This window comes from Ceratocystis lukuohia, assembly GCF_044167205.1.
Source record: "Ceratocystis lukuohia strain C4212 chromosome Unknown Supercontig3_pilon, whole genome shotgun sequence".
NCBI lineage: Eukaryota > Fungi > Ascomycota > Sordariomycetes > Microascales > Ceratocystidaceae > Ceratocystis > Ceratocystis lukuohia.
The window spans coordinates 2860801-2876024 of NW_027263522.1; the positions used below are offsets into that span (position 1 = coordinate 2860801).

Sequence of the window (15224 nt, forward strand, 5' to 3'; positions counted from 1 at the left end):
TTCAGCTCGTACAGAAGTCAGGGAAAACTTATCTAACGTAGCTGGAGCAGATGCTGATGAGGCCTAGGAATGATAACTCACGATATCAGGCCGTCTCCGATATTAGATTGATGTCATTCTCAACAACCTCTCATCTGTGGGATGTTTACCGCGGGATAAAAGGAAGCCAAATGTGCGGATGACTTGAGCTTGACCTCGAATGTATATAGCTTCTGTGGGAACCACTGCAATTACATGATATCAGATTGGGTACTCAACAGAATCAAGCCTCTCTACGAATGCTCTCAAAGCGTTGATGTGAAAGAGCGCGTACGTTTCTAAGTGAGTCAGTTATTTGCCTCCACTACATAGCCATCATCAAACAAACGAAGAACTGGAACAACAAAAAGAAGGATCAAGACAAAGCTAAATCCGACGTCTCTCCATGTTATCCAGTCTTCCGCTCTTGTCTACTTGACACACCACTCACCTCGAGGCTAGACTCTCCGCAAGTCTATATGAACCTTTCTCCTATCTCTCGCAGTCAGACCTGCAGTATTGCCTCTATGTTCCCATGGGTGGCCGATATTATTTGGCTTACTGCAGCTCAATAGCAGGCATTTCGTCTCGAACTTTTGGTCGCCAAGTTGGGCGCGATGTTACTGGTAGTTCTGGGGTCTAGAGCACAGCGTCGCCAATACTCCGACCACAGCTCCTGAGTGTAGAACTCACATCCGCTCCCTATTGAATGGATGTTGTGAGTTCAATCGTCCCTGCAAGGTGGCTCGTCTTTAGGTACTTATTTTCCAACTCGTTTACGAACTCACTTCTAGGTTAATCGTTCCTTTGATTCCTCACTACCCCTAGAGTTGTCATCGTATTGAAGACTAGCAGATATGCACTCTTGCAGCCGGCTTTGGCTAGATAGCCTACTGCCTCACCACCTTAGACTTCAGTGTCTAGGGCCCACAACATTCTGCCGATGTCTTTATGTAGTAATCATGTTTACGGCTAATCATCTCGCCTTAAGGAGATAAGCTGAATGTCGCTGGTTTTGAACTCGGAAGCTCTTGAATTTATCATTCCAATGCTGGTCCCGCTTGCAATTCCTAGGCTATCGACAAACCGGTCAAACCCCTCGTCTTGCAGTTGGATGCCATAGCCTGCGATCTCCAACATAAGCTCGCAGCCAACAGCCTAAATTACGGGCTATAGTCGAGTCGGGATAGCTTTTTAGGAGGCAGTTTGGATCTATTGCCTGACAAGGCCACAAACTGCACTCACGAGTGCATCAATAAGCAAGCAAAAGCTAGTCTGCAAGTGAGGATATGCATGAATATCTTCAACAGAGAGTTGAAATATAGCCAATCGGACCAGGTGTTAGGAAACCCAAGTACAAGTGTGGAAACAAAGTAACTGGGCGAGGGTAACTGGAATGAAAAGGTCGGATGCTCTTGAAGCTAGTAGTAGCGTATCTAGAAGAGACTATTGCATCGTGTCGTACTCGCCATTCTCAGGATCAGGGAACTCACAGACCATCGCCAACCACTTACACCCCTTATAGCTTTAAAGGAGCGCAAGGAACAGACCATCAAGCGCTAAGATCCGATGATAGACCATATCGCAAAAAGTGCAGCTGCATGCTAGTCTGATATCTCCATTGAGTAACCATGCAAAGGGATACAGATGGAATTTTGTAGATGATGAGGGCCCAAGAGAGCACAAACCAGAAGCAGCCACATGGATCCTAGTAGCTTTAGTATAGCAAGGCTGTCGCACAACGAAGCGAGTAGCTCACTTAGGTCGGGATTACCAGTACCAGGATTGCTGACCTGACCAAGTTTGGCCAAACGGTAGGTTTAGTATCAGACATCAAGGGCCTTTTACAAGGCCATTGTCTGTAGAATAGATCTTAATGATTGAATCAGTTGGTTTATTAAAGGGTTTAAGTCTATGCTACGTCCTTGAACTATTCCTTTTGTATAGTGATCCTGAATTGATGATAGGGGTCGACCCTGTCACGTGTTCAGCCACAATAGGTTCGGATAAGTGGGGCACGTATGGGACGCCACTTAACATATATACCGCGCCACACAACATTGTCTAGTCTATGGTCTAGACACTTTAGTGATGGATGTATAAATTAGCTGTGATCCGCTCTTTAATCAAGAATTAGATGGTCAATGAACAATGCAACAATCACCTCTTCCTTCTTCTTCTTATTCTTAGGACATTCAGTGCGTCCTTCTCATGTGCACTGTTATACTGCCTCTATAGGTAGACACACTTAAAAAAGATATCATGTAGGTCTTTCAGAGATTCTTTTAAATGAAATTCGAAGCATATCTCTCTACTATCACAACGAGGCTCCCCTTGTTTCTGATCGACAACTTCACAAACTAGCACCATGGAATCATACAGACCGGAAAGGCCGTGCGTAATATAGAGGAGTGCAATACTCAAGAAAGCCAGCCATGTGCAAATGCATGAGCTCCATGGTGCAGCCGCTCCCCTGCAAAGAAAACTAAGAAATACTGGTAAAGGAGGAGAGCCAGTTAGAGGAACAGGTATGCGAGATGCCCACTCATAGTACCGTGCTGGGGCTGCATAGACCCTTTTGAAGACAATCGCCTCTGACTGTCGTTTTTCTACGTCCTGAATCTCCAGCTAGGCGAAATGTATCATGGATGTTATGTATTGGCTACCAGCCATGCATATCCTAGGGTCAGACGCGAAGCGATACGACGTTATTGGTCCAACAAACACACAGCCCGGCCTTGGGCGCTAACTCAGTTCTCCCCACATCTGGCATCAAGAACATTCAAATACTTATCAAAAGGAAATCAATATTTCGACACATTCATTCTCCGAGTTTTGCATTTGTTCGCTATTGTCATACACGCCCCTTGAGAGTCAGCAAGATGTCGATTTTCAGCAAAATCAAACGCTACCTCCAAAAGAACAACACGCCTATTCGAAGGCCAGACCGGGCGACATCACCCACCGCCTCCTCATCTGTCCCAGTACAGCCAGCACCTGGAACAGCCCAACCGCCACCACTAGTCGTGATCTCCCCACCGCCACCCAAGCCTGAGCCAGTGCTATTGCATACTCTTCAAGAGAAGATTTGGGAGAATGCGTATCAACGTTTAAAATCAGAAGAGCCAGAGTTGGTGAAGGCGTTCGAGAGGATTATCCTTTCCGAACCCCAGCTCGACGAGACCAGCACTGAGCCCACCGACCGAATCGAAGGCAAGGTGACAGCGGAGCCAAAGGTCACATCGCGCCAACTGAGAAAGGTTGCTGAGAGAGGGATCGAACGGGCTAAGAAAGAGGCTTCCCTCAAGCAAGGAATCGACAGTGGTTTGCAGGCTATCCAGGCTATCATGGGAATTATGGATAGGGCTCTCCGCGCCGCCCCAGAAGCCGCCGTTATATGGGCAACCGTCTGCCTTGGGATAGAAGTATGTCACGGCAGCTTGCCCGCGTAAAAAGACATATAGCGTGCTGTTTTTAGCTAACATACAATAGGTCTTGAAAAATCCCATCACCGAAGCACTCGAAAACCGCCAAGGAATCCAGTATGTTCTAGGCAGAATAGAGTGGTATTGGAACTTGACCAGCCTGCTGCTTGACGAGAACAAGAGAGATACAACTACAGCTGTGCTGAGAGACACACTCGAGGAGAATATCACACAGCTCTTTCAAAAGCTGCTCTTGTATCAGATTAGAAGCATCTGTCTCTATCACCGCAACAAAGCCGTCACTGTTTTGAGGGATATGTTTTTGATCGACGACTGGGCAGGCCAGATCAATGACATCCAGGAAGCCGAAAAGGCTGTGCAGCTTGATATAGAGCAGTACAACACCCAAGAGAGCCAAGTGCAAATGCACAAGCTCAACGATTCAACAGCTGCTATACAGGCAAATGTGGAAAACATCCATGCAGCGGTACAGAGCCTAGCAGAACAACAAGCAAAGGCGCGAGAAGACGACAAGGACAATGAATGTCTCAAGGACCTCTACGTAACCGACCCTCGCACGGACAAGAAGAATATCGAAGTTAAAAAAGGTGGCTTGCTGAGAGACTCCTACAAATGGATTCTCGAGCACCAGAACTTCCAGAAGTTCAAAAACGAGGCAGACAGCCGGATTCTTTGGATCAAAGGAGATCCTGGCAAAGGCAAGACAATGCTTCTTTGTGGCATCATCAATGAGTTGGAGTCAGACCAGTCAATTTCACCCTACTATTTCTTTTGCCAGGCCACGGGCGGTAGTCGACTAAATACAGCCACATCTGTGCTACGCGGCTTGATTTATCACCTTGCCCAACGCAATCCACGGCTTATCGAATATGTGCGAAGGAAGTACGATCGTACTGGAAAGCAGCTGTTCGAAAATGAAGGTGCTTGGCAGAATATCAGCGAGATTGCAACTGCTATGCTGAAGGATCCAAGCTTGAAGAATGCCGTTTTAATCGTCGATGCCTTGGATGAGTGTGTCGTGGACCAGGAGCTCTTACTTGACTTCATCAAGTCCTCGGGCGCCAAATGGATCGTATCAAGCCGTAACCGGCCGGAAATCGAGCAAGGTCTAAATGATGTCACGCAAGGAGCCAAGATACACCTTGAAATAAACGAGGATTCAGTGTCTTTGGCGGTCGACTTTTTCATAAAGTACAAGGTGGATCAGCTTGTGCAGAAGAAGGGATACGGTGGCGAGGTCAAGGAGGCTGTCCTGGAATATTTGCAATCGAATGCTCATGGCACTTTTCTGTGGGTGGCCCTGGTTTGCCAAGAGCTTTCCAGCCCGAAAACACGAAGATGGGAGGCTCTAGCTAAGCTCAAGTCATTTCCACCGGGGCTCGATGCTTTGTACGGACAAATGCTGGAGGGGATCTCCGAGTCGCCACATGCTCAACTATACAAGGACATCATTGCTAAAGTTCTCATTGTCTACCGACCGATCGCGTTAGAGGAGCTGCGTGCCCTTGTTGAATCTCTAAGCGACTTCAACAGAGAGGATATAGAAGAAGTCGTCGCATCGTGTGCGTCGTTTTTTACTGTTCATAACAATGCTGTCTCTTTTGTACACCAGTCAGCAAAAGACTACTTCTTGGGTGAAGCCTTAGGCCAGGTACTGCCCTCTGGCATCTCGCATCAACATCAGGTGGTCCTCGCACGATCGCTGGAACTGCTTCGCCAAACATTGAAACGCGATATTTACAACCTGCAGGCCCCGGGATGTCTTATCAATGAAATTTCGGCTCCTGACCCTGACCCATTGGCTGCTGTTAGATATTCTTGCATATTCTGGGTTGACCATCTTCATGACTCGCCTCCAGATGTGACAGTCAGGGAAAGCGATACAATATTGGCCTTCTTCAAGGAGAAATATCTTCAGTGGCTAGAGGCTCTCAGCCTTATGCGTAGCATCTATACTGGAGTACAGGCAATTAGAAGATTAGGAACCTGTCTGGTAAGTGGCTCTACATTGAGTGGAAATATTTTGAAAGGAGCAATGTTTAACAATTGACAGCAGGAAAAAGCATCAACGGACCTTCAAGACATGGTCAAAGATGCGAGCCGATTTCTCTTATCCAATACGGGAGGGATTGGAACTGCGCCGTTGCAGGTTTACGTATCAGCACTTGTCTTCAGCCCTACCAACAGCATAATAAGGCGGATATTTGCACATGAAGAACCGGACTGGATCACGATGAAACCGAGGGTTGAAGATGAGTGGGATGCCTGCCTACAGACTCTGGAGGGCCATGCCAGTTGTGTGACATCAGTGGTCTTCTCACGTGATGGACAGCGACTGGCATCGGCGTCTTGGGACAAGACAGTGAAGATCTGGGATCCGACTTCTGGCGCGTGTTTGCAGACCCTTGAGGGCCATGGTAATTATACGAGATCAGTGGCATTCTCAAGTGATGGACAGCGAGTGGCATCAGGGTCAGATGACAACACAGTCAAGATCTGGGATGCGACTTCTGGCGCGTGTTTGCAGACTCTTGAGGGCCATGAGCAAGGTGTGGCATCAGTTGTCTTCTCGAATGATGGACAGCGCCTAGCATCAGGCTCAAATGACAACACAGTCAAGGTCTGGGATGCAACTTCTGGCGCGTGTCTGCACACTCTGAAGGGCCATGGCCATTGGTTGACATCAGTGGCATTCTCAACTGATGGCCAGCGACTTGCATCAGGGTCTTTTGACAACACAGTCAAGATCTGGGATGCAACTTCTGGTGCGTGTCTACAGACCCTTGAGGGCCACCATTCCTACGTGACATCAGTTGTGTTCTCAAACGATGGGCAGCGACTGGCATCAGGGTCTTGGGACAAGACAGTCAAGATCTGGGATGCTACTTCTAGTGCGTGTCTCCAGACTCTTGAGGGCCATCATCAGCAAGTGACATCAGTTGTGTTCTCAATTGATGGGCAGCGACTGGCATCGGGGTCTTGGGACATGACAGCCAAGATCTGGGATGCGACTTCTGGCGCGTGTCTACAGACTCTGGAGGGCCATGGCCATTGGTTAACATCTGTGGCATTCTCAAATGACGGACAGCGGCTGGTATCAGGGTCTTGCGACAACACACTCAAGATCTGGGATGCAACTTCTGGTGCGTGTCTTCAGACTCTTGAGGCCCACGGTAACTGGGTGGCATCAGTTGTGTTCTCAAACGATGAACAGCGACTGGCATCAGGCTCACATGACAACACAGTCAAGATCTGGGATGCGACTTCTGGCGCGTGTTTGCAGACTCTTGAGGGCCATGGTAGTCATGTGAGATCAGTCGTGTTCTCAAATGACGGACAGCGACTAGCATCAGGGTCTCTTGACAACACAGTCAAGATCTGGGACGCGATTTCTGGTGCGTGTCTCCAGACTCTGGAGGGCCATGATCATGGAGTGATATCAGTTGTGTTTTTAACTGATGGACAGCGACTGGCATCAGAGTCAGATGACAAGACGCTCAAGATCTGGGATGCGACTTCTGGTGCGTGTTTGGAGACTCTTGTAGACTATGGCCGCAGCGTGACACCGGACGTATTCTCGAATAATGGACAACACATGGGATCAGGGCCATCAGCTAATCAATCCTCTTTGCTTCGCTCTAAGCCCTACATATATAGTAGCAGCAAAGATGGTTCGTGGATCATGGAAAACGGGCAAAGGATGCTTTGGATGCCACCATCGTGCCGCCATACCGCATTCGCAGTATGCCACACAAAACTAGGTCTCGGTACTGGGTCTGGTCGTATCATTATTATGGGCCTTGAATCTGGTAACTAGTTTGAGAAGCTTTGAATAAATAGAAGTCCTCGTAGGCTAGACAGCGATTTTACATGGAGTGCTGCACTGCATTAAATTGTGCATATTTATAGACATGTACATGTATAACGAGTGAAACAAAAAATCTCAACCTAGAAATCGCAATGAAAACACAAAATCCACTCGAAACATCTAAATTATTCGCTGTACCCCAGATGTTTATGACCAGTGTAGATTTTAGGGTTCAGGGTCACATGACAATCTGACCCTGACCCCGCTCTGAGATAGACTTACGAAGCGCCAAGCTTCGGAAGTCTGTCACAGAGTTTGCTTCCTTCTTCATCAAGCTTCGAGAATTATAAGAATCGACATGCATTTTTAGGATAGCTATTCATACGAGACTCACGTATTTATATGCATCAACGTGAGTGATTATAGCGCTTGTTTACTGTGATCAATAGCTGCAGGGTTACAACTGCCGTATCATAGACGCAGGCGTAACACCCACACCGGGCTTGCCACGCCAAACCCCCGGTCGCGCCGACAACCCTTGACTATCGCTTCTCGACTATTCAGCCAGTACCTGTGTGTCCACGTCCGTTTGATCAGTTGCTTGATTTCCTTCCTCTACTGTCATTACCCCTCTTGTCTGTAGTCAGGCCCTTTTTGCCCTCCCGCGCCGGCTTAGTATCTCATTCGCTTGTGCTTGTTCAAAGTCCTTCCCCAGGCCCCTAGCAAGGTAACCTTTTACATAACTATTTTTTTTTCCCTTAGACCTAGAAGACGACCACATGCCTCCTAGAATTCTGGAGAGCTACTTTTATGTCTTGATTTGATTTGATTTGAATATATTTAACGTCTACTGGAATCACTAAGATCAAAAGACGCGCCTTTCATGTCTTGTTACTTGTCTCTCGGGGTAATCTGACTGAAATTGAGCCTCAAGCATGTTCCTTGGACCCTTCGAGACCCAAGGGGTCCGGCGTTCAACCCCCTCCTCAGGCGGCGTTGGAGTCTGTAGCTGCACATCAAGCTTCGATGCCGCTCTTTCTGGGCCAAGAGGAACAATCCCGGCCCCTCCGAAGACTGACTTGATGTTTTTACGCCATAGTAGCCTGAAATGCGGCGTAGAGGCCGGAAAGAACTCCGTCCAAGAAACGTGGATTATAAAGCATCTAATCAAATGCTCTATTAATTGACCGTAAACGTTTCTAATCACACTAAAGCATCTGAAGTCAAGGGGCTGAAGCAGATGAGATGAATGAGATAGCATACAAAGCCTAATGATATTCTTCTCACAATGTCTCTCGAGTTCAATCGAGTGGTGGCTTTCATGGCCATCAAGGATCAAGAGACGATAGAGAACAGTAGATATTAGGAGGACGTACTGAATGTCCTGTAAAGAGGAGAAGAAGGAATAAGTGATTATTGGAGTTGATTCTGTGTCTATCTATGTTTTGCCTGAAGAGCGGAACTTGGCTGGTTTATACATCAACCACTAAATGGGCCTTGGAAGAAGACCCTTTCTTTATGTCGGATACTAACCCTAACGTTTGGACGAACTGGATCAGGTTGTGGGTTTTGGGTTCACGGTCACGTGACGGTCTGACCCTGACCCCGCCTCGGAAGTCTGTCACAGAGTTTCGTTCCTTCTTCATCAAGCTAGCCCACACCGGCGATAAACGTCGCGGTCGGCCTTCCGAGTTGACCGTCCGAATGACTGTGATAAATTCTTGGTTCCCGGACTGCACTGACTTAAGCTTCCCACACTTATCTGTGGCTGTAACGGCCATTCTGCTCTCAATAGTACCCATCATGAGGCCGATTCGTCAACATTATAGATATTCATCTGATCGGATGCCATATCAAATAGACTTGCGGAGAGCTTAGTCTCGGGATCACCAGTGTGTCAAGTAGACAAACAGCGGACGAGTGGACAACGTGCAAAGACGTCGGGAACTAGGTTTTGTTTAAATCTTGGTTTTTGTTGTTCCAGTTCTTCTTTTGTTTTACGATGACTATATAGTCGAGGCAAATAACTGGCCCCCTTAGAAACATAACCGCTGTTCCACATCTAAGCTTCGAGGGTAGTCGTAGAGAGGCTTGACTCTGTTGAGTAGTCAATCTAGTGTCATTTAATTACGGTCATTCCCACAAAGGCTATACACATTCGAAGTCAAGCTCAAGTCATCCGCACGTTTAGCTTCCTTTCATCCCATAGTGAACATGGCACAGATGATAAGTTGTTGAAACTGAGATGAATATAATCTTGAAGGATATTTGATATCATAAGTTACCACTCCTAGACCTCATCAGCATCTGCTCCAGCTATTTTAGATGAGTTTTCCCTGGCTTCTGTACTAGCTGAATATCACTGCAACACACAACTAGAGGCTTGCCCTCTGCTTCGGTACGATTAGATGCTGGCAGTGGAAACAGAAGTTTCAGGTGCTTCAAGCAGCAGGAGGGTTCATCAGGCCCTCGAGTCTAATAAGTTAGGCAGACCTTGTGCAGACTTAGATAGATATAGATTAACATCAATAATCACTCATTCTCCTTGTTTCTCTTCTTCACAGGATATTCAGTACGTCCTCCTAATATCTACTGTTAATTCCAGTATGTGTTGAGTATAATCAAATGAAATCAAAATTAGCATGTGCCCTTCGGGGCTCAAGCCCTGTTGTATGAAGCCGTCCTTGGGAAGCCTACTTTCCAACCATAATTTAGTGAATTTGACTTGAAGATCACATCTGTGCGTGCCTAGCGTGGTAAAACTGATTTCATAATGTTTTAAAAGGTATAAACTTGGCGGCCAAGATTCCAGCATATGCGAGTTTATCTAAATCCTATAAGAATTACTTGCCCGGAATTGAGAAGAAGCGCAAGCCTGTTGTGGGAAAATATTGCTGAAATGTGGGTACGATAAGTGACTGGCAAGTATAGAACTCTGCGTCCATCCTTGATGATCCACGTTTTATCAGTGCTGAGAGTGCAGTTATGTAAATTAGCGGAAATCGATAATGTTTGGTGAATTGACGGTGTTGCTGATGTAACTTTTGGTCCCGTATCTAGGAGTCCAACATCTGTAGAGGAACGATAGGCTGGAAGGGTCTGCAGACATGCGCCAGAAGTGGCATCCCAGATCTTGACTGTGTTGTCAACTGACGCTGATGCCAGTCGCTGTGCATCATTTGAGAACACGACTGATGACACATAGTAGCCATGGCCCTCAAGGGTCTGCAGACATGCGCCAGAAGTGGCATCCCAGATCTTGACTGTCTTGTCCCAAGACCCTGATGCAAGTAGCAGTCCATCGTTTGAGAACACGACTGATGTCACGGAGTTGTGATGGCCCTCAAGGATCTGCAGACATATGCCAGAAGTGGTATCCCAGACCTTGACTATCTTGTCCCCAGACGCTGATGCAAGTCGCTGCCCATCATTTGAGAACATGATTAACCCCTGGTGCTGATGAGGCCTTTGTAAAGCACTAGAACGTGCATTCGAAGTTTTGGCTTTTATGCTTTTTATACAAGATCCCAGCCACGATCTATATACCGACAACCTGAACTTTCTAAATCCAAGATGGCCTTTGAGAGCATGCGACACGGCGCCATAAGTGGCATCCCAGATTTTAACTGTGCTGTCATCTGAACCTGATGCAAGTCGCTGTCCATCGTTTGAGAACACGACTGATGTCACGGAGTGGTGATGGCCCTTAAGAGTCTGAAGACATGCGCCAGAAGTGGCATCCCAGATCTTGACTTTCCTGTCATCTGACCCTGATGCAAGTCGCTGCCCATCATTTGAGAACACGACTGATTTCACATAGTCACCATGGCCCTCAAGAGTCTGAAGACACGTGCCAGAAGTGGTATCCCAGATCTTCACTGTCCTGTCACATGACCCTGATGCAAGTCGCTGCCCATCATTTGAGAACGCGACTGATGTCACGAAGCTGAAATGACTCTCAAAAGTCTGCAGACATGCGCCAGAAGTGGCATCCCAGATCTTCACTGTCCTGTCATATGACCCTGATGCAAGTCGCTGCCTATCATTTGAGAACACGACTGATGAAACGTCGCTCTTGTGGCCTACAAGCGTCCGTAGGCAGGTACTCCAATCTTCTTCAACCTCTGGCTTCAACGCGATCCAGTCTGGCTCTTCGTGATGAAACATTCGTCTTATCAAGCTATTTGTGGGGCTGAATATGAGTGCTGATACATAAACTTGCAGTGGTGCGATTTCAATCGCGTCCCCATGAAACAAGAGAAATCGGCGAGCATCCATGATGACCTCGTTCAGATTCTTCGATGATTCTCCCTGCGGTGAAATGTTAGCCATTATATCGCGAACGTCTTTCAATATTGTAAATCAACTTACGAAATCAAGTCTTAGTCTTTCCATTCCTCTTCCTGCCGCGGAGATGTTCTTTAGAAGGCTCAGCGCTTCAAGCCACTGAAGGTATTTATCCTTGATAAAGGCCAACACCTTAGCACTTTTGCTTGCTCTCCCAGTTTTTGCCGAGTCACAAAGATGGTCAACCCAGTATGTGCAAGAGTATCGAATAGCAGCCAATGGATCAGGCTTGGGGACAGAAACTTCGTCAATGAGACATCCCTGTGCCTGCAAGCCGTAAATATCACGCTTAAGCTTCACACGAAGAATGTCAAGTGAACGCTCGAAGATTCTTTTGTGCATATTCTGGAGTCTAGAAGCCCTCGTTTCATCTGAGCCTTCACTGAGGAAGTAGTCTTTCGCTGACTGATGCACAAAGGAAACAACATTGTCATGTACAGTCAAGAAAGACCCGCACAACGCGATAATCTTTTCGATATTGTCCTGCTTGAGGACCTCAAGTTCCCCAACAAGGCCGTGAAGCTCTTCCAGAGTGATAGGTCGGTACACAACTAGGACTGCAGCAATGATTTCCTTGCAAATCTGTGCATCTTTTAACCTTGAGATTTGTTGCTGCATTCTTCCATACAACGGGTAAAGCCCTGGTGGAAGCGATCTCAGCTCCCTTAGTGCGTGCCAATTTTGTAAATTTTCATTGGAAAGCTCTTGAACAACTAGGGCTACCCATAGGAAAGTGTCATTGGCATTCGACCGCAAGTATTCCAAGATTTTGATCCTCAAATCATCATCATATTCTTTTTTCCTTGCCAGCTGATCCACCTTGAGCGTGATATACGAGTCGACTGCTGCAGAGACGGAATCCTGGTTTATCTCGAGGTGTATTTTGACTTCTTGCTCTGCATCATTCAGGATTTCTTCGATATCTCGCCAATTACGGCTTGACACAATCCACTTTGCGTTCGAGGACTTGGTGATGAATTCAAGAAGGCCTCGCCGACCTTCACTACACTCATCCAGAGCATCAACAATCAAGATCGCATTTCTCAGGCTGGGATCGTTCAACAAGGCGGTCAGTATATCGCAGAGGCTGTACCAAAGGCGGTCATTGCTGAAGAAAGCTTTCCCCGTATAGTCGTACTTCGCTCGTATATGTTTAGTGAGCTGTGGGTTGCGGCGGGCAATATCACGAATTAGTCCCCGCAGCACCGAGTTGGCCGTATTGAGTTGACTGTTTGCGGCTTGGCAAAAGAAATAGGAGACATCTACCGAGCTGTCCAGCTCCAGCGTGTCGATGATGCCACAGAGAAGCATTGTCTTGCCTTTGCCAGGGTCTCCCTTGATCCACAGGATTCGGGATTCTTTTTCCGTCCGGAACCTCTGGAAGTCCTGGTGATGGATAATCCATTGGTAGCAGTCTTTCAGCAACCCGCCTTTCTTGCTTTCAATATCCTTCTTGTCTGCGGAGGTATCAGTCACGTAAAAATCCGAAAGACACTGCTTGTCCTTTTCATCGTGGCAGAATTGAAGCTGGGCAATATCGCTCGTGGTAAATGCCGTCACAAACTTCTTGACAGGTTCTTTGTTCTCTCCGATATAGTTCATCGTGTGTGCTGCAATTCTACCCCAGTTATCGAGGTGGGAGACTTCCATGTCCCGAAGCCCATGCTCAACATTAAACCGATGGTAGACTGCAGTGCCGCTATGCTTGTCTCTGAGTTTCAAGTCAGTATGTTTAGAAGAAGTGACCATTTTCGACAATGCTTCAAGAACAGTCAAATCCGTAATTTCAACAACGTCATCAATGCCTGTGCCGATGCTCAGAACTACCATCTGCCTGCCAGGGAACTGGGTCTCGGCCTCGGCGATAAGCTCTTCACAAGGATTATTGTACCCGTAGCTGGCATCAATAAACTCGATATTATCGCGACCCAGTTTCATTGAATCGAAGAAGGTAACAGCTGCAGACGTGGCTCTAGCAACTTCCCACACTGTACACCCTCTAAAGCATTCAATAGAGTGATATGTTTTTAGCAAGGCAGGTCGTGTGTCAACATTAACCTTGGTCATCGCCAGTACGACCCTGGATAAACATAGTGCAATGTTAGATATGAGTCCCTCTGCGCGTATCTGTGCATAACTTACGTCTTGGTGCAATGTTCATCTAGGAACAATATATCTTCATGAGGACACATGTTGGTGTCCGTTACGGGGCCGTTACTTTCTCGCAGCTGTGCACATTGCGGGTCGCAACAGTTGTTGCGAATCATATCTTTAATAGCCGTTTCTAGCTTCTCAGCGGAGAAGGCACTGGACGATCCTGTTGCAGGCATTGGCTCTGGGACAAATACTGAGTCGGCGAGGCGTTTATATGCTTGAATGGAGTCATCGACGCTCATTCTCAGTCGGCCAAGCATGATAGCAATAATCCTATGTAAATGCTGTTAACAAAGCTTCTATAGCATACAAGTGTAATTAGTAGAAGCCATACCCCCCGGTTCCTGAGCCACCAATCAAGTCAAACCTGTCGCAGGGACTTGGCACTTGAGACAGACGCTCTGCTTCTTGGACTTGCTCCAGGATCTTTTCCAGGATCAGCAAGCTAGATAGACCACGGACACCGCCACCATCTGTAGCAGTTAGTGATATGATAACACGGGGCGACTAGATTACGATAGCATACCAAGGCAGAGGATTCTCAAAGGCGGCCCAGCGGCGGGCTGTGTAGCTGAGCTCATGATGGCTCAGTTCAAACGGTCAAGGCAAAAGAACACTTTTGAAAAAGGCGATGTCAAGTGGATGCGTAAAGATAGTGATACACGATACACAGGACGAGTCAATGTGGTGTAGTGGTGTGGTGGTGTTATTCTCTTCCTGATAAATACCAGCGTAACGGACGTGAGGAAGAGAAGATGAAAAAGATGGCAGCCATAGAAAGGGGGATAGACAACCTCTTGGTAAGGAGCGACAGCTGTGCGAACAATCTACGCCCTGTCTATTAGCCACTTGATGCGGGGTGTCGCGACTTTTCATTGGCCATTAGCTGCATTCGATTGATTGGTTCCCAGCCATTAGAGGAGTACTTTGCTTTGCATGATGCGACCTGATGCCATGTCATCATCACGATAGAGCACTGTGCGTCTTGCAAGAATATCTCAACAGCAACAGTGATTTCTCAGTCAACATTAGCCATCTAGATATCATAGAGGCTTTTTTGCTGATAGTATTTGTATACTTGGCGCCAACTGTAATTTTATACATCGTAATTACATCCACAACAAAGTTGCCTTCAACTCTGCGCAATGACGTCAGTTAGCGAGGGGGTCGCATAGTGTGCCAAGTCCTCTTCAGCTGCATTGTGATTGATCGCTTCAATGTGCATCTAGCACACTATCGTACGTGTTCCTCTGGCCAAATATGCGTGCATTCTTGGAGACAGAATAAAGATAAAACTAGCGAGGTTGAAACATCTATCAGCTAATGGCATCCAAGAACATCAAGTAGAAATAGACTCCAGATGCAGGCCAACATGAGTAAATGGATATCTGACACCCAGAAACTTGCGCGAACAGTCCCCAAAACGATGAACTAACTTGCTTGGCGTGGAT

At 47.0% G+C, this 15224-nt stretch overlaps 2 protein-coding genes across 2 annotated transcripts; one reads left to right on the forward strand and one right to left on the reverse strand.

Annotated features, from left to right (window-relative positions):
• Positions 1-2900: 2900 nt before the first annotated feature.
• On the forward strand, positions 2901-7281 carry HOO65_030726 (Vegetative incompatibility protein HET-E-1; the record flags this gene model as incomplete). Its single annotated transcript, XM_071001779.1, has 4 exons — positions 2901-3443; positions 3511-5457; positions 5521-6985; positions 7226-7281. 4 exons carry the CDS (start codon positions 2901-2903, stop codon positions 7279-7281), a joined length of 4011 nt encoding a protein of 1336 aa, XP_070860405.1.
• A 3047-nt stretch (positions 7282-10328) lies between these two features.
• On the reverse strand, positions 10329-14354 carry HOO65_030727 (Vegetative incompatibility protein HET-E-1; the record flags this gene model as incomplete). Its single annotated transcript, XM_071001790.1, has 7 exons — positions 10329-10371; positions 10427-10750; positions 10826-11583; positions 11644-13699; positions 13762-14046; positions 14108-14246; positions 14300-14354. The coding sequence occupies 7 exons, from the start codon at positions 14352-14354 to the stop codon at positions 10329-10331; spliced, it is 3660 nt and encodes a 1219-aa protein (XP_070860406.1).
• Positions 14355-15224: the final 870 nt, after the last annotated feature.